The sequence below is a fragment of the Ctenocephalides felis genome, unplaced genomic scaffold, assembly GCF_003426905.1.
Source record: "Ctenocephalides felis isolate EL2017-DRISC unplaced genomic scaffold, ASM342690v1 CF-g0.4_SCAFFOLD_01886, whole genome shotgun sequence".
Lineage (NCBI taxonomy): Eukaryota > Metazoa > Arthropoda > Insecta > Siphonaptera > Pulicidae > Ctenocephalides > Ctenocephalides felis.
Window position 1 is genome coordinate 18,490,043 of NW_020538040.1, and position 21,634 is coordinate 18,511,676.

The window sequence follows — 21,634 nt, forward strand, 5'->3', positions numbered from 1 at the left end:
AACAATTTATGGCACAATTGTTTATACATAAATAAATCATAATTTTTAGTAAAAGTACATTACAATAATATTTCTGAAAGTCCACCCATTTTGAAATTCCCGAATATTAATGCCTTTGCTACATTTCCGTATTTAATTCAGTCGAATGCAACTACAGGACGTGAAGTAATAATACCAAGTACATCAAATTAATTTTTATTGAGTTTCTAATTTATAAATAATTATAGAAAAATAAGTTATTCAGTAGTCAATGCGAATTTGATCAATATCACAGAGTTTGTAATAATATATTTATCACCTAGAGATGGACCATTATTTAGTTTGCCATCTACAAAAATCCCATGTTAAGTTCTGATTGTTGTAAATATATTAAAAAAACTACAATTACAAATATATTAAAGCCCTAATAATTTGCATTACTGTTGTTGAAAATACATTAAATATATAATATATTTATTATGCTAGCTAAACAAGCGTATATCTGCCTACTAGAAGATCGTTTCCATAATTGTTTCAATTTAATTTTAAATTTCTGTGAAATTTTATTATAGTAAAAACTATTTATATAGGATAGGACGGGGCACAAAGATCCAATTTGACTTTGAGCAATTATTTTGTGAAAACCATACCAATTATATCACAACAAATAACACATATCAAACAACTATCTGACTATGTTCAGTAAAACTCACAGCTATTTTTTTAAATTCGTGTCCTGGTCATTTTTAGCCCATAGGCAGGATTCATTTCAAACAGGTTCAATATCTTATTATTTTTAATTTAAAAGGAATTTTACAATTTAATAGCTACATTATTCTACCAATGCAAAATATAAATTTTATTAGTACATTTTTTACAGAGATAACACTGTATATAACCTTGATCTGGTATTTCGTCAGAAATATTCATCAGGAAAGTTAAAATAACTATTAACTTAATTTATTTTTCGTAAAATTGCTTTCATCAACTTTTTACTTTTTGATGGGTTTGAAAAGTTCAGTTGGACTTTTTACCTCACTCAGATGTAAGCTTTTATAGAGGTTATATAAAAACATTTGCTGAATCTAACTTAAAAGTAACAATACATCTTATAAAACAATTAATTAACGTATACTTAAGAATTATATTAAGGTCTCGTAAACTAACAGTGCTCACAACGAAAGAAAATACTTTTGTTACGAATTTTCAAACATTTGCTGTTTATCTCTCGATAGCAATGTCTTAAGAATCAAGTTAATGGCTGGTTATACATGTTTTTCCTTATATTCCTTTAATTTCCTATATTATTTTCCTTTCAAATATTGTCGTTATAAAATTCTTATTTTCGAGATATCAATGGTGGATCTTTCTACCCGCGGACCTTTAAGCCCCGCTCTATTCCACACCTAATTACAACTAAAACTGATTGTTTACGTTTCAGTTATTGTTACGTAGTTTGGTGCAAACGCAAAAATATTTACTTCAAATTACATTTTAATGTAAATGAAAATGAAATATAAGTACGTGAAAATTACTTGTTTTACTTTTTAAACGAACAATAGTATAAATTTAAAACAATCGCGTTTTATGTACAAATATATTTTATTTATGAAATTGAATTAGAAAATTTGCTAAATTACCTGTTTTGTTACACCTTTATTGTTCTCTCGGTAAGACTTAAAATACATGACATGATCGCTTCGGCTTTTACTACTATTATTTCTAAATTAGCTTTTCACTAATTTGTATCATGTCAGTTTTTGCTACTTTTTTTAAACGTAAATATTGTAATGATACTATATTGGAAAACTATATTTATTTTTATTGTACATTTATAATCAATATGTATGAAAAAATGACCCACTCGGGTTCTATCCTAATCTTGGACAATCTTAATTTTCGAAACAAGAGAAAACTAATAGACTTACACCACTTTCAAAATAAACTGACCAAATACAAACGAAATATTCGTAAAATTTATATAAAACTGAATAATATACAAATTTGTCAAATTTTATAAAAATATCAGGAGTCTCTAATACTGAGGCAAATCGGTATTAAAAATTCACATTCTAAATAATAATAAATCGAAAATTTCTAATAAAAAAGTGTAATCAAAATTTATTTGTTTATTTATATGCAAGCTCATAATTTTGTATTATTGGACATTGATAATATAGGGTAGGCGGGGCACAAAGATCCAATTTTACTTTAAGCAATTACTCTGTTTAAACCAAATAAATAAACAACATAATAAGATAACATGTATCAAATACACAATATTAGTCTTATTTATACATATCCAGTACTTTCTTCAGTAATTTCTAGTTAATTCCTAATTATAGAAATGTGTTTTTAACTATTTTTCAAAAATTTGTCATCTGTCCCTTTTTACCCCCGTTACAGATCCAATATCTTATTTTTAATTTTAAAGAGATTTTACGAAATGATAGCAATAATATTCAATTAATGCAAAACATAAATTTCAAGGGCTCATTTTTTACAAAGATATTACTGTATATAACCTTGATCTGGTGTTTTGTCAAAAATATTCACCAGCAGAGCTGGAAAAACTATTAATCTAATTCAATTTTGATTTACTACTTTTTAGTGCTTACACCTTTGCTAGAGTATAGGTTCAGTTGGTCCTTTTTACTTCACCCACTTGTAAGCTGTTGTAGAGTATATATATAAAATATGTTGGATCTCACTTAAAATCAACAATACATCTTATAAAATAATTAAAAGACGTTTACTTAAAAATTATATTAAGGCCTCGTAAACTAAACAACAGTGCTCACGACCAAAAAAACTAACAACGAAAAAAAAACTTTTGTTAAAGGTTTTCAAACATCGCCTTTTATCTCCCGATAGCGACGTCGTAAGAATCAAGGTGATGACTCGTTATATATTATTTTCCCTCTACATTCAAATATTGTTCTAACTTTTCTTGAGATATTGGTGGAAGACCTTTTTACCTGTACACCTTCAAGCCTCGCTCTATCCTGTAATATTTGATATCTTTACTTTGTAAGTTCAATATAATTCTTATATTTATCTATTCTAATTTATCTTATTCTTCTAATCGACTTATTTAATTATTAAATATTTATTATATTTGTGCATGTTTTTAAAGTATATAGAGGCATATATTGTTACGGGATACAGATGGAAAAAGTTAGCGAAGCATTTCAGATAATTAACAATTGCAAATATCCCATAATTTCTTCTGAATTCTTTCATTCACACATTTGTATGAGTATCGAAAAGATTCTCAAATAATTATTGATTTCTGAAATTCAGAAATATGATGAGCGTATAAAATTTTTTGAAATCAAACATATTTTAGCAGTTTTAGTTACTAATTGTGAGCTGAAAAATTATCTATAATTTATTCTGGTAATTAATAAAAACATAAAAATATTCATGCACATTGCCCTTTATGCGCAAGAAATTAGTTTTTAAAACTAGCATACTCCAGTAAATTTTTGATTTCATTATCATTATCATGAATCTTAATTTTATTATCAAAAATGCAAGAATTATAAAATTCTTGAAAAACTCTTATTATTAGTACTCTTAACCCTTTCCACTCGGATGCCTCCGGCGGCAAAATTCATATAAACCTCGCAATTCGCTAATGGAAAAGGTTGATGCAAATTGCTATAACTTATTTTCCTATTTTTATACTATTCATTTCATAGTGATTTCTGATTAATCAATCATAAAAATTATAAATAAATTAAACTAATATTCATATATTAAGCTATTATATATAGCAATTGAAATTAAACTGTATATGACACTTCATAACGATATATAATATACAATTTATATATTGTTTTAAAAATTTATAATTTTAATAATTGCCATAACATTTAACATTATTTGAAACAACAATTATGAAAATTTGCTCGTAGTTTTATACTGTATTCTGATAGCTATTTAAAAAAAAATTTAAAAAAATTAAAAAAAAAATATGAAAAATAAATTTTCGTGGATTATATATTACCTGCGTTTATAATAATTAATTTTATAGTAATTATTTTTATTCTATATATGATACCTTAAATTTAAATTTTCCTAATGTCGAAATTAATGATTTCGTTGCACTTACTTTTTGAGAAGTATCGGATTTTATCTAATAGCCATTAAAACGCAATACTAATTTACTCTATATATCTGTCTATTAACTTTAACAATATTTATTCTAAAATTCCGTACATTCGCTCATTTATGTATTTCACAGCTGGCAAAGGTGCGGCTCGGAACTTTAAAATGATAAATATTATTATGTTTTATTGTTTTAAAATGTTCTACTATTGGCAGTTAAATAATGATAAAAAATTAATTATTATTTTACTTTACTAATGGAACCAAACTCTTTTCAGCTTTGTCATTATATTGTTATGTGGTGGGTGTGCTAAATAATTTGGTCAGTGGGTGTGCTAAAGTTTTATAAAGCTATATTTTTTAATTTTAAATTTAATATTAGTCATCTTATTTTACTCTAAAATAGTATTTGAGTATGTTCATCAATATATATTTCTTGACATTGGTTGTCTAAATTTGCTTTGATGTGAATACCTTATATCAGTTATGTGAATACCTTAATCAAGCAAACTTTTTGGTCTCACTTAAGTTTTAGTTCGTCTTATCAATCATTATTAATTTTTTTTTCTCAGAGAAAATAGAGTTGTTTATTTTTTAACGTATATCATGTTGTTTATATTTGTGTAATTCGCACTATTATTGTTTTTGTTGTAAAAGTATAAATATTTTCAATGATACCTTTTCTTTTACGTTTGTAATAAATACGTTTTTTTATTATATAATATTATTAATAATATTCAAAAAATAAGATAAATAGTTGGGTCTGTATTACCTGGCAAAATTCAGTTCTTTTCTGCATGTCGATTTTATTATCCAATAATCCAAAATAAAAACGAATTCAATTTTTTTTTAAATTATGCTCTTTTAATATTTTACAATAAAAAAATTTGTTAAGCTGTTTTTTTCTGGAAAAATAGAGTTACAGAATTAGTCTTCAATTGCATTTATTTGTTTCATCCATTATAAGTGAAGGGCAGTGCCATTTGTCACAAAATGTCTATGGTCTTTTTTATCAAAATCATGCTTTTGCAAATTGGGTCTTTGTGTAAAATCCATACTATTTATTTACGGACAGTGGACATAAAATTTGTATAATTTTTATTACAAAATGTGAAGAATTGTTTATAGAACTGGGACATTCCAACACTTTGCTTTGAGACACAACAATTTTAATGAATTATTGTCCTGGTCAATTTTTGGCGTCCTGGTGCGTTTTCAAAACTTTGCTTTAAGACAAATATTTAAATAAAAAAAATCTCTTGGTTATTTTATTTCGTTGCGATCACTACTGGGCAATTAAAATTAAAAATGTACTGGACAATTAAATGTCAAACTTAGTATAGGAATAGAGAGAGTTAGAACAATTTTGGTTAAAGCATATAATTCTATGGGGTAGGGAGGAGCACAAAGGTCTAATTTGGCTCTCAATATTTTTAACTTAATTGACTTTTTTATTTAGTATTTCTTCTTGTTTACATACTTTCCGATGTAAAGGTGTAGTTAGTCTTTTTTACTCAAAAAAAAAACTGTTGAATTTAAGTTCGAAGTAAAAATACATCCTACAGTAATAGGAGTAGTATACATAACGGATATAAATAACGTATATCTAAAAATTATATTCAGGTATAATAAACTAAACACTAGTGCTCAAAACCAACAAAAGTATCAAAAAATAATATACGTTTGGTGTGAATATTAATGCAGTTACGTTTATCTGCTGATAGCAACATCGAAATAATTAAGGTGGTGGCTGGTTACTAATCTTTCATCTTTTACTTAAACCCTTTCCAATCGCGAATTCCGGAATTCATATGTATTTTGCCCTTGGAGCGGCGGCATCCGAGTCGAAAGGGTTAAAATAATATCATTAGAAAATTCTGTACTTTGCTTGTTTTTAGGATAATGATGTACCTTTTTTATCGCATACCTTTATGGCGTTCTACCCTACGCCACCAGATCTATTTAGCCCGTTGCGACCACCACGTGTTTGACTCTTAGTGCAAAATTTAAAGACTTAATTATTTATATAACAGGAAAGTTTCAGTATTTTGGCTTTAATAGAACAATTCCCTACACAACTAGTTCAATTTATGATTGTTCTTACCAATCTGGCCCGTCCCGACCAGCACTGGTGCTACTCGCAGTGCACCTATAATATTTGACCATCTTTTTTCTTCACGGTACGCTTGCCATCGGACTATCCGTTCCCCCGCTAGAATTTCTCATTTTGCTCAAGAAACACATTGGACGATTTCCATGTATTGGCATGTATTTTACATCGCCTCTCACCCATACAAATCAAATAATGGTCGTACATATATAAAATCCGCTGGTCTGATCATCAGAAAGTCAGTTAAGACACGTTGTCTGTTTGCTAACGTGTGATCTTTCCAACAAAAGAAATTATCGAGGATTTAGTGAGTGATCGATAAAAGACTGTAAATTTTTTTACCAAAGTTTTTCCTGTGTGTTCAAAACAAACTTCATCAAAGTAAGTTGATTGAGAGATATGGTGAATTTTGAGTTATAATTTGTTTTTTTTTTTATTTTACATACAACTAATTTTAGTTTATTTTTATTAAAAGTAGTTTTGTTAATTTTGTTTGCTCGCTTTAACCTATTCATCAAAAATATTTTACTCGCCATGCCAAACTATATCCTGTTTGAGCAATAGCTGTAATTCGAACCTTATTTATTTTGCAAAATATTTTTATGTGATTTTTTTCATGTCCAATATAATATAAAATTGTACTGTTATAATTGTATATAAAATTAATAGCAATAGTATATCTAATTTATGAAAGAGTGTAATATCTGAGGGTAAAGAACACCCTTGAAGTGTAAACAACTACATTTTATGTGAAATTCATATTTTAAAATTGGAAATTAAAAAAACATTTAACACAAATATTTAAAAAAATGCGGTTTTATAGTTTAAAAATATATCTATAAGTTTCTAAATTAAAAATTAATTTATTAATTTAACTAAAAGTCTGTTATATAAAAAAATACAAAAATTGTTTTGAATAATACATCAGTTAGTTGAAAAGTATTTTAAGGCATAATCGATAGTGGAAATTATAGTCATTATTTTTGAAATTAACTTATTTAACTAATTTACTAGTAATTCATTATTTTTAAATGTTTCAAAAAATGCGGTTTTCTTAGTTAAGATCGGTCTATCGATTTTAACATTAAATATTAATTTATCAACCTTTTATACAAAAACAACTGATTTCATATACAAATATAACAATACAATTTTATATTATATTGGACATGTAGAAAAAAAATCACATACAAATATTTTGCAAAATGAATGAGGTTCCCATTACAGCTATTGCTCGATCAGGATATAGTTTGGTATAATATTTCAAACTGTTGGATGTGATTAATTCTATCATTATACGAAGTTTTATCAAAATCCCAGAAGAGTCTGAGGTTCTCTTTGTTATAAATATTTACAGAACTACTTTGTGGAAAAAGATATTGAGTATTAGTATTTTGTATCAAATTAAAAAAATAATTCAAGACAAACATTAGAATGAAGAATAATTTAGTTCATAACTTAATAAATTTAATTTTTGACCTAGTTTTTTTATTATCATTAACTGCAAGTTTCAGCAATCAATATTAAAAATCAAAACATTTGAGCTATTTAAAAATATTTGAAGCAATTAGTGTAGATAATATTTTTTAATATTGTGATCCTTAAATATCAAATTATTTATCAGTTGATAGCAATAACATCGATTTTAAAGTAGCTTTTTTATTCCAAAACTATGGAACATTACTGAAACTACCTAGAATTTACATTTTTGTTTTAATTTTACTATTCATATTTAATATTGTCAGCGTTATCATTTTTTCCTAACATTAGCATTTTAATTTTGAATATTTAAATATTTCAAACAATTTACTTACAAATATTTACCGAATAACAACAAATTTAATTGGTGATTTTAATTATCGACAAACGCTATTAACAATTAACCATATATGAATATGCACATGTATATATGGTATATATATATATACATATATATATATACATATATATATATATATATATATATATATATATATAAATCAGTTCTCATATACATGCATATTCAATTCCGAAAACTACCGTTACATCTGTACCGTACTTTTTATAAGAATTTTAAAATTTTCTGCCTGTACCTACATGTGCTCGGAATACAAGTTGAATGATCTGAAATTGATTATGAATCCTTCTCATAACTGAATAATCACGATCTTTCCTCACTGGCAAATTTTTATTAAATATTCATTAATTTATTTGTCAATTCTTATACATCTATAGTTAAGTTTGTAGGCTGTTATGTGGAAAATCCCGAAATTAAAATATGTGACATATATTTCTTCATAGGCAATATATATATATATATATAAATATATATATATATATATATATATATATATATTTGTTCAATGTCCGATCAAACAAAAAACTTGTTCATCACCACGTGGTGAATCTAAGATGAAACCTAAAGCCGTTTCTACACAAACTTGCAATAAGTTCCTTGAGTGTGAAAAATGCACGCAATTCCGCATAAACACATAAATTATTTTAATTTTGATTAGTAATTTTTTTCAAAATTGTCACTATTATTTTCTATTTTATATTATATGATTTTAATCATTATCATTCTTGCTAACATTAGCAAAATAATATTCACATGCTCTCTAGTAGTATTATCTTTAAATGTTTTTTTAATCTTTTCCCAAAAAAATGTTCTACAAAGATTGTTTGTACTGTATCTACTTAAATTTTCAATACTAAATGTTTTTGTAATAATAATAAATATATAAAAAATATGAAATATAAAATTAAAATTGTCAACTTTACAAAATTATATTGATTTCACACAACATAGAAATTTATGTAATGAGCTTATCTCTAAATGAATTAAATATTTCGATTACAAATTGCGAATTTTCATACAAATATGTGCTTTACTAACAATGAGAACCTTAAATTTACGAACAAGGAGAACCTTAATTTTACTCTCCTAGAATTTTGATAAAACTTCACATGGTGATAGAGTCGATTGTCAAATCAAACACCTTAAAATATTATAGGCATATGAAAAGTGGTTTCATTATAAAAATTAATTAACGTTTTGAAAAATAGACCGGGCGCAATGCGTACGGATGTATATTGTGTAAGACTATAAAAAAAAAAAACAGAAAAAAAGTTTATAGAAGTTTTTGTAAGATAGAATTTTCAAACATAAAACCAAATGACAAATATTAATAATTAATAGAATTGAATAAAATGATATATAAAAAAACAGCTCAATTTTTAACTATCCATACTGGCAAAATGGATTTTGACTTTAGACTACTTTAGCAAACCTAAAAATTCAACTGAAATCTAATATATAAGATAATTATAGAAATATCTATGACAGAAATTCACCTACAATTTTTTCTCAAGTATAATATAAATCAATAAATTACATTTACCGTAAAAGTGTGAAAGAGGCTTAAACAAAGTGCGGTGTCATTATTGACATATAGTATGCAATAATATATGTAATGAACGAGCATATATGTATAATATACATACTATGTATGTATGTATATTTTTACATCTTTTTATAATTGCGACCGTGGTAATCGATGTTAATTTAATTAGTTTGCAGAATGCATTATTATGTTTTTATAGAATTCTTAGCATTTTAAACGATGTAAAATAGTACTAATTTCCATTACGTCCTTAGGTTTTTCTCGAACACATGACGATTGCAATTTTTTGTTTGTTTCGTCATCATTGTTGTGAAATTTACTCTAAACAGAAATATGAAATATTAGTAAAATAGCAAATTTATATAAATGAGGGAATCCCGCATATTATGAAACATATGTTAAATTAATTAAAATGAATGAAATTAATTAAGATGAATCAATATAATAGTCTATTAATTGATTAAAGTGATATATACATACATATATATATATATATATATATATATATTCTTTTTGCAAGGTCATTATTTTTTAGATTCGTGTTTTCAAGGTTTAAGTTCAAGTGTAAACATTGCATAATTTTCACACTTATTGTTTCATTTTAATTTCATGAACACGGTTATACTTTAATATTTATATAAACATTCAATAAATGATTTGCTGACAAGCAAACTATTGTTACAAAAATATAAACATAATATAATAAATATATATGTATATATAATCACGCTTAATACGATTTCCCGTGTATTATGCCAGTTTTTACCGGTTTCTGCACTTGACGTGTTGTCCCTATCCCGCAAAATACGCTTTTCCGCATAAGATGTATTTTTGGTCCAATCTTTGGAAAATCGTCTTAACGAGGTTTGAGTAAAGCCATTGATTTTCTAATATTCTATATCAGCCCCGGCTAGCTTGATATCGAGCAGTATGATATTAAAATTTTACTTGAGGTTATAGATCCCAAGTGAAAATCGTCTTTTGTGGGCATTGCTGCAAAACATACACGCCTATTGGATATACATATCTAATATACTTTTACAAAAGCCTTTACAAAAAGACATTTAGTAATTTTGATGATATTTGTTAGCCGTTATGACCGTTTAAACTTCTGAAAGTTTGCCCAGTAATGAGTCTCCTAAATTTTCATGAATTAAATCAAGTTGTGCAGGCATATAAAAATTATAAATCTGATTATAATTTTACTCTATTATTATTTTACAAATATACAAATGACTAAATAATAACTGATTTGAAATGATTTCGTCACAAAAGGGAAAGTGCCTGAAACATCGCTTTTGGTATGGTGCAACAGTTAACGTTACTTTGCTTATACTAATACATCAATTTTGTATTCATACAAACATACATTCATATATTTATTCCGGTATATTGTTATTATATTTTACAAGCATTGAATTCGAGTTAAACGAAGTGAATTGGCGAACAAAATTTGGTTTTGTTAATGGATATAGTAATTAAGATTGTTTTGTAAGTTGATGACATTAACCATGGGTTTAATCACTCCTTTCAAATATCTTGTAGAAAGTGGTAAGGGACTTACATCATGAATTGTTTGTAACGAGATGTAAGAGACATTTTGTCTTCAGCAAGAAGTAATTGAAATCAGAAGAATAGTTGAAGTTTGAAATTACCAAAAATATAGTGGATATTGGCATAATCGATCATCATGCAAAACTGATCTACGTAAATTATTCTTATTTTATTGTCAGTTTTATCATATGCGAATTCCTTTACAATTTTTGTGCCAAACGATTCAAAATGACTTAAGAAGCAACAACAAAACTTAGCGAATATGCTACTTCAAACATTGTGTTTTTTTTTCTTCTGCAAGAATTTGGAAATGATTGAATTTTACCAGAATTGTCAAAAAAAAATTAATTAGTTTGAAAGATCGTCTTAAACGATCATAATGCAAAACTAATCAACGTAGATTATTGTTATTTGATTGTTAGTTTGATCAGATTTGAGAAAAAAAATACAAAAAGGCAATTTTACATTTATCTACATGAACGCACTTACATACGTTTCCTAATATTTGTGCCAAACGATTCAGAATGACTCGATACGAGGAGAAAATATAAGATTAAGGAATATGTTTTTTGGGATATCTATTGGAACAGCAATCAAAATGACGTGTTTTATATATTCTTATTCTGACGTTCATCTTTACCATGTTTTCAAAAGTGCAACCCAGTGGTCCACTACTCTTATTTTTGTGTAAATTATATATATATATATATATATATATATATTAAATATGCATATCTAATAGTTTTGGCGTAAACCACAACGAAAAAAAAAATTTTTAATCTGCATCCTGAACTTTAGCAAATTTTTGGTCGTACTTAAAGAATGTCTATATGCAATGCCAACCCAGTGATTTGGACGTCCGGGTATGAACCGCAATGAAATTTTTATAAGTCATTTATTTAACGTGTATTCCTAAGTAGAATAAAATTGTACCCACTGAAGTTAATGTAATATTTGTCGAAATAATAATTTGTGGTTTCTGAATGTCATTTATTTATATTTGACGATGGAATGAAGTAACCGATCCCGTATTACCGAAACCAGATAGTGAAAGTGCCCATGGCTCAAAAAGAACGCAGAATTATCATTTTTTTCTCTTGCCTCGTCGTCTTATTTAACCTGAACTTAATGCGTGACCTACTTGGCTAAAACAATATATTTTGCGAGATAATTAATTTGTAATACGAATAAATATTGCGAAAAATGAAAATAAATACTCGTACATTACTCATGAAAATTTGTTAACAGTAATAAAGAGATCATGTAAAAAATATTTTTTTTAACAAAGATCAGAACTACTTGGTCCAAGAGCGTCTAATAAATAAAAAAATAAATATTAGATAGGTATATCTTGTAGTGTTGCAGCATTACCCACGAAACGCGAATTTGACTTAAGACCATGGTGCCAATTCTCGGGTAAAAAATAATTCTTCTGGCAATGCTATGTTACGGGTGTATCTTCGTATGAGTTGGTATTTACGAACTGCCAAAAAACTATGTATTTGCTGTGCAATCAAGCATTTCACACATAAAAACCTAACCTACCTAACAATTTTATCATAAGTGCATCGTTAAGATGTCTCGTTGGTAACACAAACGCGAAGTTAGCTTTTTGGCAGTTGGTTACAACTAACTCGTATGAAGATAGACCCCCTTGACTACTACCATAACATTTTTATTTTATCCGAGAATTGGCCACTTTTAAATCTATAACTTCAAGTGGACCTTTGATATCATACTGCTTGATACCGAGGTGGCCGAGGTAGGGATCGAACCCGGGGTAGCAAAAATTTAACTGGTTTTAGATGAATATTTCAGACAGTAATTACAGCGATATTTTTTTTAATCAGTTTATTATTAATATTTTCAATTCATATTCAACTGAACTATGTCAGACCGAATGTGAAGGTCCATTAAATTTCGTCTGAGATATTTCTCTGAAATCTATGTCAGTGCATTGCACTGAATTGAGTGAGTCATGAAGAAATTTCATATCTTATTTGAAATTTCATATCTTATTTTATATTATTAATCACTCGTAGATTTCTTGTAATATTGAAATTTCATCATTATGTAGTTTTTGCGCACGCGAACGCGTATATAATTTTATAATCACACGCACATAAATAGAAATATATATGTATATATATATATATATATATATATATATATACTCGTATATATATATATATATATATATATATTTATTTTTTTGATTAATATTTTGCTCAAATAAAGATGCAACTGCATTCAGAAATTAACTAATACATCAGCAGAAAAACTTGGAGCATGGATTTGCTCTTTAGCTCTTGGTTAAAAAACCTTGTTAATTACCAGAAAAGAAAACAATTGAAACAATTTAAAATTCCTGTCAATTTCTACTTATAAAAATGGTAATAAATAATAAACTAACAAAAATAGAAATAATTAAAAATTACTGAAGAAAATAGCAAAACGTAGTTGTCAAACCGATTTAGTGAGAAAATTTTATTTTGTTTTATTATAAAGCCTAAAGATTAATTTCAGAACTACTTAAAAATACAATTATTGTAAAACCTCGACAATTAAGACGATTTTTCAAGAGACCAGACCAAAAACACGTCTTAAACGAGAATTCGTATTAAGCAGGATAGGGACGACATAAAGTGCATGTAGTATCATGAAGCCTAAAGATTAATTTCAAAATTACTTAAAAATACAATTACTTTAAAACCTCGACTATCAAGACAATTTTTCAAGAGACCAGACCAAAAACACATCTTAAACGTGAATTCGTGTTATGCGGGATAGGAAGAACATGAAAGATGCAGGGAGTAAAGTGGCGTATTATGCGGAAATTCTTATTAACACTGCTCTTATGTATTAAAATACAGTTAAGGTGAAAATAAAATATAATTCAAACTATTTGTAATACTAAAGCAAATATATTTATATAATTAATACTAAATTAAATGAAAATCAGAAAAAAACTTATTTGATTTAAAAGACCAATTGGACTTAAGAATATAATATTTAAAAAATATGTGATTTTGAGAAGTGATTTTAGGAACACATTGAAAGATAGTTGGTTCAGAATTTAAGGTATAATTATTGAAGGAACTCTACAATGTCATAAAATAATTTAAAAAAAAATTTAATTCAATACTTTAGCAAAATAATGCTTCAAAAAATACTAATGTAGGGTGAAGTTTTTGTTATTCAAGTTTTGGATCTCGAATAGAAGATTGTTCCTAAGAATTTCCTAAATTGCTTTAAATTGTTTGCGCCTGATAAAACTGTACAGAAACTTCTAAAACAAGTCATTAACCCCACATATTTCAATAAACATTTATATCTTCTGAAAACTACTGTTGCAAATAGCAACCATCTTGCACAAGTAGGAAATAAATTCAAATCTTAGATTTTCACCTCAATCAATTCTGAATTCCAATCTAATTCGCACGTGTTGCTCTAAATTCGAAATTCGTTTCTATACATCCATACAACGATATATAGAATATTATTACTTTCTAATAGACATTACCTGACCATAATGCATCAGTAAGTGCTTTCATGTAGTTGTAAAATAGTAATAATTCTCCATGAGTCATCTAAATGAAATTTGCAGAGTCGCGTTGAGAAATGATCGTATACGTTTTATGAAATTTGAACATTTGATATAGACGGAGAGCTGGTAGGAGATTTAGTATGAAATATATTTATTTCACATTTTATAAGTTTTTATAAAATTATTATCTACATATGTTATAAAACAGTTGATTTTCACCTTTCTCAAGTGGATGACAACAGTTATTTCTGTTTTTTTTTAAATTTGTGGAGTAGTTTTATAAGTCAATTAACTTTCAAATTTTAGGAGTATATATAATTATTATATAGGTTTGCAAGGCTTTATTTCAATATATTGATTAAAGTAATTTTTTTGCTCTTCTCTTTACATAATAAAAAAACATTAAATTTAATTAGTACTAATTTTGAGGATAAATGAGCATGAGCATGAAAACATCAATTCTAGAAGGAAAAAAGTAATAACAATTATTTTAAAACGATCGTTTTAAAAGATCAATGTTATTAAAAATTATTTAAAAATTTTGCTATTTACTATCGTTGCTTTATCAGGATCTGGATTTGAGAAAACCAAATTTTGCTCATTTTCTTTCTATGTTTGTGATTCAATTTGCTACAATCTATTTTTCCATTTTTTTGATTTTATATTTTCATATCCTGTACCTCGAATTTTAATTCTCTTTTTACGCATAAGTCGTCAATAATATACATTTTTAGTTAATTTTTTCTTCGATCATCATAGTTCACTCCCAAATTATTTTGTTTACATTTTATTTTTATACATTTTTTATAATATTGGTCTTTTTAGACATAACCAGATATTATAAGGATAGAATGAAATTATTCTAATGATCAGTTAGTTAATTGAAGTCAATTGTGATCAGTTTTTTATGATCAATAAGTTAATTGAAGTAGTTCCATTGTGATCAGTACTTTAAATTTCATTGAAACTTATTTTTTTTTACAAATATAAATAAATATAAAAGCAAAGAAAAATATTCTTAATTTTGTAAATTATTCGAAACCTAATAGTAATTTCTTAGTCAACATTTTGCTTTGAAGAAAATCTTTTCAGAAGATTTTAAGCGCTATGGCTCTTCATCTCTGTGCAGGACAATTATTTGAATTTTGGATAAAATTTGAAAGTTATTTAATCAATAAATATTGTAAAGTAATTTCATACGTTTAGTTTACATATCTACATATTTTCTTTTCAAATTATTAATGAAACATGTTCGAAACAATCTTCTTTTAAGGATCATTTATCAATAGCCCTTTCTAAAATTATCATACTTAAAAATATTTGCTTAGTATTGCCAATTCTTATAATAATTTTAGTGCTAAATTAAATATTTATCAATCGTAAATTGGTCACACATATTATCAAATTTGCACTACAATTTTTTTAAAATCCTGTCATTCGGCTTTGAGGTATTTTTTGAGATTTGAACGTCAAAGCCAGAGCAGTGAAAAAGCTTTATTAATGTTAAATTTTTGTTTAAAAATATTTATTGTGATTTTTTAATCTTCTTTTTATCCGTTATTGAAATTGTATTTTCTTTATCATATTTTAAGAACTATCAGAATCTTGCTTCCTTTAAGATTTTGGGCTGAAACTTTTCCTTGCGTCGTATTTTTAGATGGTAACTCAACTGCTGATTCATCCATATTTTGATTACTTTGGATTTTATTAGGATTTATCTAATAGGGCGAACATTTTATATAATTTAATGTAGTAATGTCCGGGATTGACTATTTTTATTTGGAAACAAATTTAAGATCCAATCCATCCAATTTAAGATATCCAAAGTGGAAATTGATATCGCTATTACTTGATATCAGGGTTGTTAGTGACGTATTGTATATGCAATTTAAACATATCAGTAATATAAGATTTCAAATAACGTTATACGTTGAAACTAATAGTTAGAGACGTTTTTCCTAAACACTCATGGATACAAAACTTTTACTGGTAATTGTACTTATATGCTATATAATTTTTGTGATCTTATCGACCGTTTTAAGAGTTGATTTTTATAGTCAAATCTATAGTTATCATATAACTTTCTTAAAAAAATATTATTATTATTTGTAAAAAAATATTATTATTAGTTTGAATCATTTAAGACCATCAGCTTTCCTTCTATCAGAAGAGAGCCAGCTCCACGGACAATAAAATCACGCGCGAGGTCCATCATCCATGACTATTATACAAAAGTGGGCTTTTGCTTCTTGCTCAAGTCTGTAAATTAGAAATTTAGCTTGTGAAACATTCAGATTATTTTATATCATATGCGTTTTTGTTTACGGGAAATTTCAAAAATATTTACACAACAGGTCCAATTGACCTAGAAGAGGTAGATTTGTGAGAAAATGACGCATCTTTGATAAGATGAGAAATATCTTAGACAAAAGTCATACGTAATTAGAAAAATAAATAAATAGAAGTTTTTGGTTTATTGTTACTTAGCAATTACTTCTATAACGTCGTTTATTTTTACGAATATCTCTTTCAATCGACAAAAAAGTTTACCACTGGGTAACCTTTATTTTTGTTCTAACTTTCTACATGAGTCATAATAATTGCTGAATGTTTTTGTTATATGAAGACCGATTATTATTGTATCTAGAGAAATAATAAAAAACAAAACATTAGCAGTGACAGCCTCGTTTATCTTAGGTCTAAAAATTTAAAAAAAAATATATATAAAAGACGTCTTAAAGATAGCTCAAAATAGTCCCGAGTTCGACCCAACCTTGGCCAGCTTGATATCAAGCGGTATGATATCAAATCATCACTTGAGGTGTTATAGATCTTAAATATAATCTCAATTGAAATTTGCTTCTTTGGGTTTTGCTGCAACATATATAAGTGGTTGACCGCTGGGTTGCCCTCTGCAGAAAAATACTTGATTAGGATCTACGATAGCAAAAACTCACAGAACTCGTAAAAATGTTTTTGATAATACATAACTATTTTTTATTCATTTATTTATGTGTGGCAACACAAGTTGGCCATAAAAGCAGAGTTAGATTTTAAGTAGAAAAACAAAAAAAAATAAGAGACGTGCTGTGGCATTTTCGAATTTGTAAAAACGATCGGGAATTTTAATACAGATTTATACTTTTATGATATATTTATTTTTGATAAATTCTTTTGCAACATTGGTGACCAACTACTGAACGGGGAGTGATGTGGCAACACATGTTGGCCATAAGCGCAAAGTTCGATTTTTAGTAGAAAAACAAACTAGTCGTGCATGGCATTGTGTCTTAAGGCAAATGGCTGGAACTTCCCGTACCAAAAACTAAAATTAAAAAAAAAAACATTCAATATTTTTTAGAACTCTGAAAAAATCGATTTTTGAGTTTATTTAAATTTTTGAAAAAAAAAATGACATTTTTGAAAAATTAGATTGTTCTTATACTTTGGAAAATTAGTAGAAACAAAATATAGAAGCGCGTGAGCGCCGCGTCGCTGTATAACTGATAAATATTGGTACGAACCCCTAGAAAAATAAACAAAATTTGTTTTTATTATTAAAATATCTATAAAATATGTGAAAATTTGATGTGCATATGTCTAATGATCATTTTTGTCCGCCAAATGGCATTGTCTTTTTTCACTTTTTTATTGGATCTTCGAAACCGCTAGACCTGCCTTCCCAAAAATCAACTCAGTTCTTCATTTTGTTTAAACAAATAAAACGTTTTCTGAATTCGGATTATTTCTGAAATAATCCGTTTTCAAATCGGATGCTCGGTTCTCTCAAAAATTTAATTATTATTTTGAGCACTTTTTGCACCGTATCTTCGGAACGGCTGAACTTGCCTTTGCCAAAATCTAATCAGCACGTCTCCTTATTAATAGAATCAATCGAATGTTTTTTTTATCATTCAAATTGGTTGATCCGTGTTCTCGAAATCGTCGACGAAAAATTGTATCCGCGCATTCATACACACACAGGCACACACACATACACAGACAAAAACACATACATTCATTTTTTTAAGGTATGCCAAAATGTTCAGAAACCTTTAAAACGTAAATATATATAAAAAAATTTATTTTTGATTTTTTTGCGATCACTATAACTTACCCTACGGAAAGTTAATAAGATACGTCTCATGACATCTTCGAATTTGTAAAAAAACGATCAGAGATTTTAATACAGATTTATACTTTAACATATATTTTTTGCCAGATATTTCCTAAACATATAAAACAAAAACATCTAATTTTAGTGAATTTACACATGTAACAAAACTTAAAAAAATTAATAACATTTCCTAATCAGCACAAACAATGTGTGTAGACATCTTGAAATTTCTCAACCTACAAAAGCATCGTTTTTTACATCTTGCAGAGTAATTATAAATCATGTTCTATTCTTTACAATATTTTTATATAAGACTTCTACAATTACTGGCTAAATAGAAAATTTGATTGTATCTCTTACATTCAGCATATACGAGTATAATAGCTGTGATTACCGACCAGCACGATTTCAACAGAAGCAAAATAAAATAATGCAAACACAAAAAACTCAATAATCATAATGAAAGCCAATAATAATTATCATAGACTGTTCGTCTATCATAAGTTTCTATAGGATTAGTCACGCGAACGACTACGCGGGTTTTTACACTAATTTTGTTATTGCCAAATTTTGTAATCGATTTTTTTCCGGTACTCGTTATTTCATTTAATGATTCACATAGATATTTGTAACATCGTAAAAATGTAATCATAAGTTTTTTGTGTAAATTTTCGAGTCTGGTATGTTTCCTATTTATGATTAATTATTATTAAAGAACGAGTGACTCACAGAACGCGTGCACTGGAGCAAAAGTTTCTTGTAATTAATTGTGCTGGAAATTTTAAATAATTCAATATTTATATTTAGTGTATTAATTATATATACCTAATGTAGAGAAATTTATAAATAGAATGATGAAATGAAATTTTAGTAATTGCTGATAAATGATAAGCGAATATTTTTTTTTGCTTTTTGTAATTTTCAAGATTCCTACGTTCTAATTAAATTAAATTTAAATAAAATTAAATGTCTTCAATGTTTTGTTTGAGATTTCTAGTTATATAGAAAAAAATCTTGTCTATTTAGACTGTTGAAATTGTTAAAATTAGACTGTTGGTGAATTAATTAGAAAAAAAATCTAAAATATTAATTTTTTGTCATTTGTAATTTTTTTCATTATCAAGTAATCGAGTTTTTTTTTTTAAGTTGGATAGTAATACTGCAAATAACATCGAATGAACCACATAGTTTATTTTTGTTAATTAAACACTTTACAAAAATATAAATAAATATAAAATTTCATAATAGTGATTGCACACATACCTAATTAATATTAATTCAATCATTATAGTATATTATAATGCATTGCAATTTATTTTTAATGAATGGTATTGTTTTTTTTTTTTCTTGAGCAGTGACAGAACTTAAGGGTTCTATAAGATGTTGTGATCAATTACTTACAAGCTATTTGATATTGTAAATTATAGAAAAATTTCAACATTAAAAACCATATATCATGAAAAAAATCATATATTATAAAAAAAACTATATATAGCATAGTTTATATATATCCGACCTTTAATGGTGTCTAAGAACGATCCACAATGACTTCATTTTTTATTAAAAACTTTTCAATTTAGTTATCAAATTTAATTTTAGTCAGTAAATACTTCGAGGATAGTTCATTAGTCATAATTGGATTAGACAACTACTGGGTTGCCATCCATCCATATAATAAAAAGTCAAAACAATTACTGAATGTCCAAAGTGTGACAGATTGTAATTGAAGAAAATGTACAAAAAAATAATTAGTTATGGCTATTTTTTGTTATTGTTTATTTTTATAATTATTTAATATCTATATTTTTTCTTTTCCAGAATGACTTTAGTTCAACCAGCCGGAGATATGTGCGTGAAGATCCGCGAAGAATTGCGCGAACCCAATGACGAGGAGGCAGTCAACAGGGACTTGGCCAGCGTCAAGGAATGGCTCAAGCTTCAACCACATTTGCCTAAGGATATGGGTAAGAAAAAAATAATTTACTAACAATTTGATATTCGACATCAGAAAACAATTTAATATTCATTTTTAAAGTGAATTTGACATAACGTGCAAGTTTGCATCGATTCTAGTATTTATCCAAGATCTTATTGTTAAAGACTTGGGATTTTTTAATTGACGGATGATTAACCTGTTCCTGGTACTAACTTTTTAACTCAAAATAATTCTATAACATTTTGTGAAAAAATTGAAAAAAAGCAAAACAATACGAATAAAAGTCGTTGGTACGCTTTTATTTTGTTTCGTTTTTACTACTTTGATAGTTAACATATAAATTCACATCGATCCAAGATGCAATTTGGACAGACCTAAAATTTATGAATTCACAATGGTTTAATATACTCAATATTTTGTTAGTTTTGAATTGATAAAACCCACGATCTTTTGTTAGTTTCAGAGAAATTGTTTTTTATCAATTTGAAACCATTTGAGCCCTTGGGAGTAAAGAAATTCGAAAATGTCCATATTAAGGACCACCCTAATATTTATATATTAATATTTATTGCAAATGCATAATATCAACGCTATAAACGGATTATTTCAATTTTTAAATATTATTAATTATGTGTAATAGCATTGATAATTATTCGAATATATAATTAAATGATGTAATTATATATAATTATAATAATTCAAATAATTTTATCTCGATCATTTTATTCCATTCTCTATGATCCAAAAATAACGGCTATAAAATTTGTTGTCAAATATCGAATAATTTAACATTCATAAAGGAAATTTTTGAAACGTTTTGTTTAACATTTAAATGGTAAAACGCGATTGCCATTTGTTATTTGGACTGCATATTTATCTAAAACACACACATGCA

General features: G+C 26.7%; 1 protein-coding gene across 3 annotated transcripts in view; it reads left to right on the plus strand.

Moving 5' to 3' along the window:
- LOC113377089 (alpha-tocopherol transfer protein-like) overlaps nucleotides 1-21,634 on the plus strand; it is a 29,707-nt gene that overhangs the window by 5,680 nt on the left and 2,393 nt on the right. For 2 of the 3 annotated variants that reach the window (XM_026617282.1, XM_026617283.1), the window contains exon 2: nucleotides 20,622-20,767. In XM_026617282.1, coding sequence (XP_026473067.1) covers nucleotides 20,623-20,767 — 145 coding nt within the window. In that variant the 5' untranslated portion in view covers nucleotide 20,622. Of the gene's footprint in view, nucleotides 1-6,511; nucleotides 6,584-20,621; nucleotides 20,768-21,634 lie in introns of those variants that run through there. The other variant, XM_026617284.1, reaches the window with a different exon arrangement.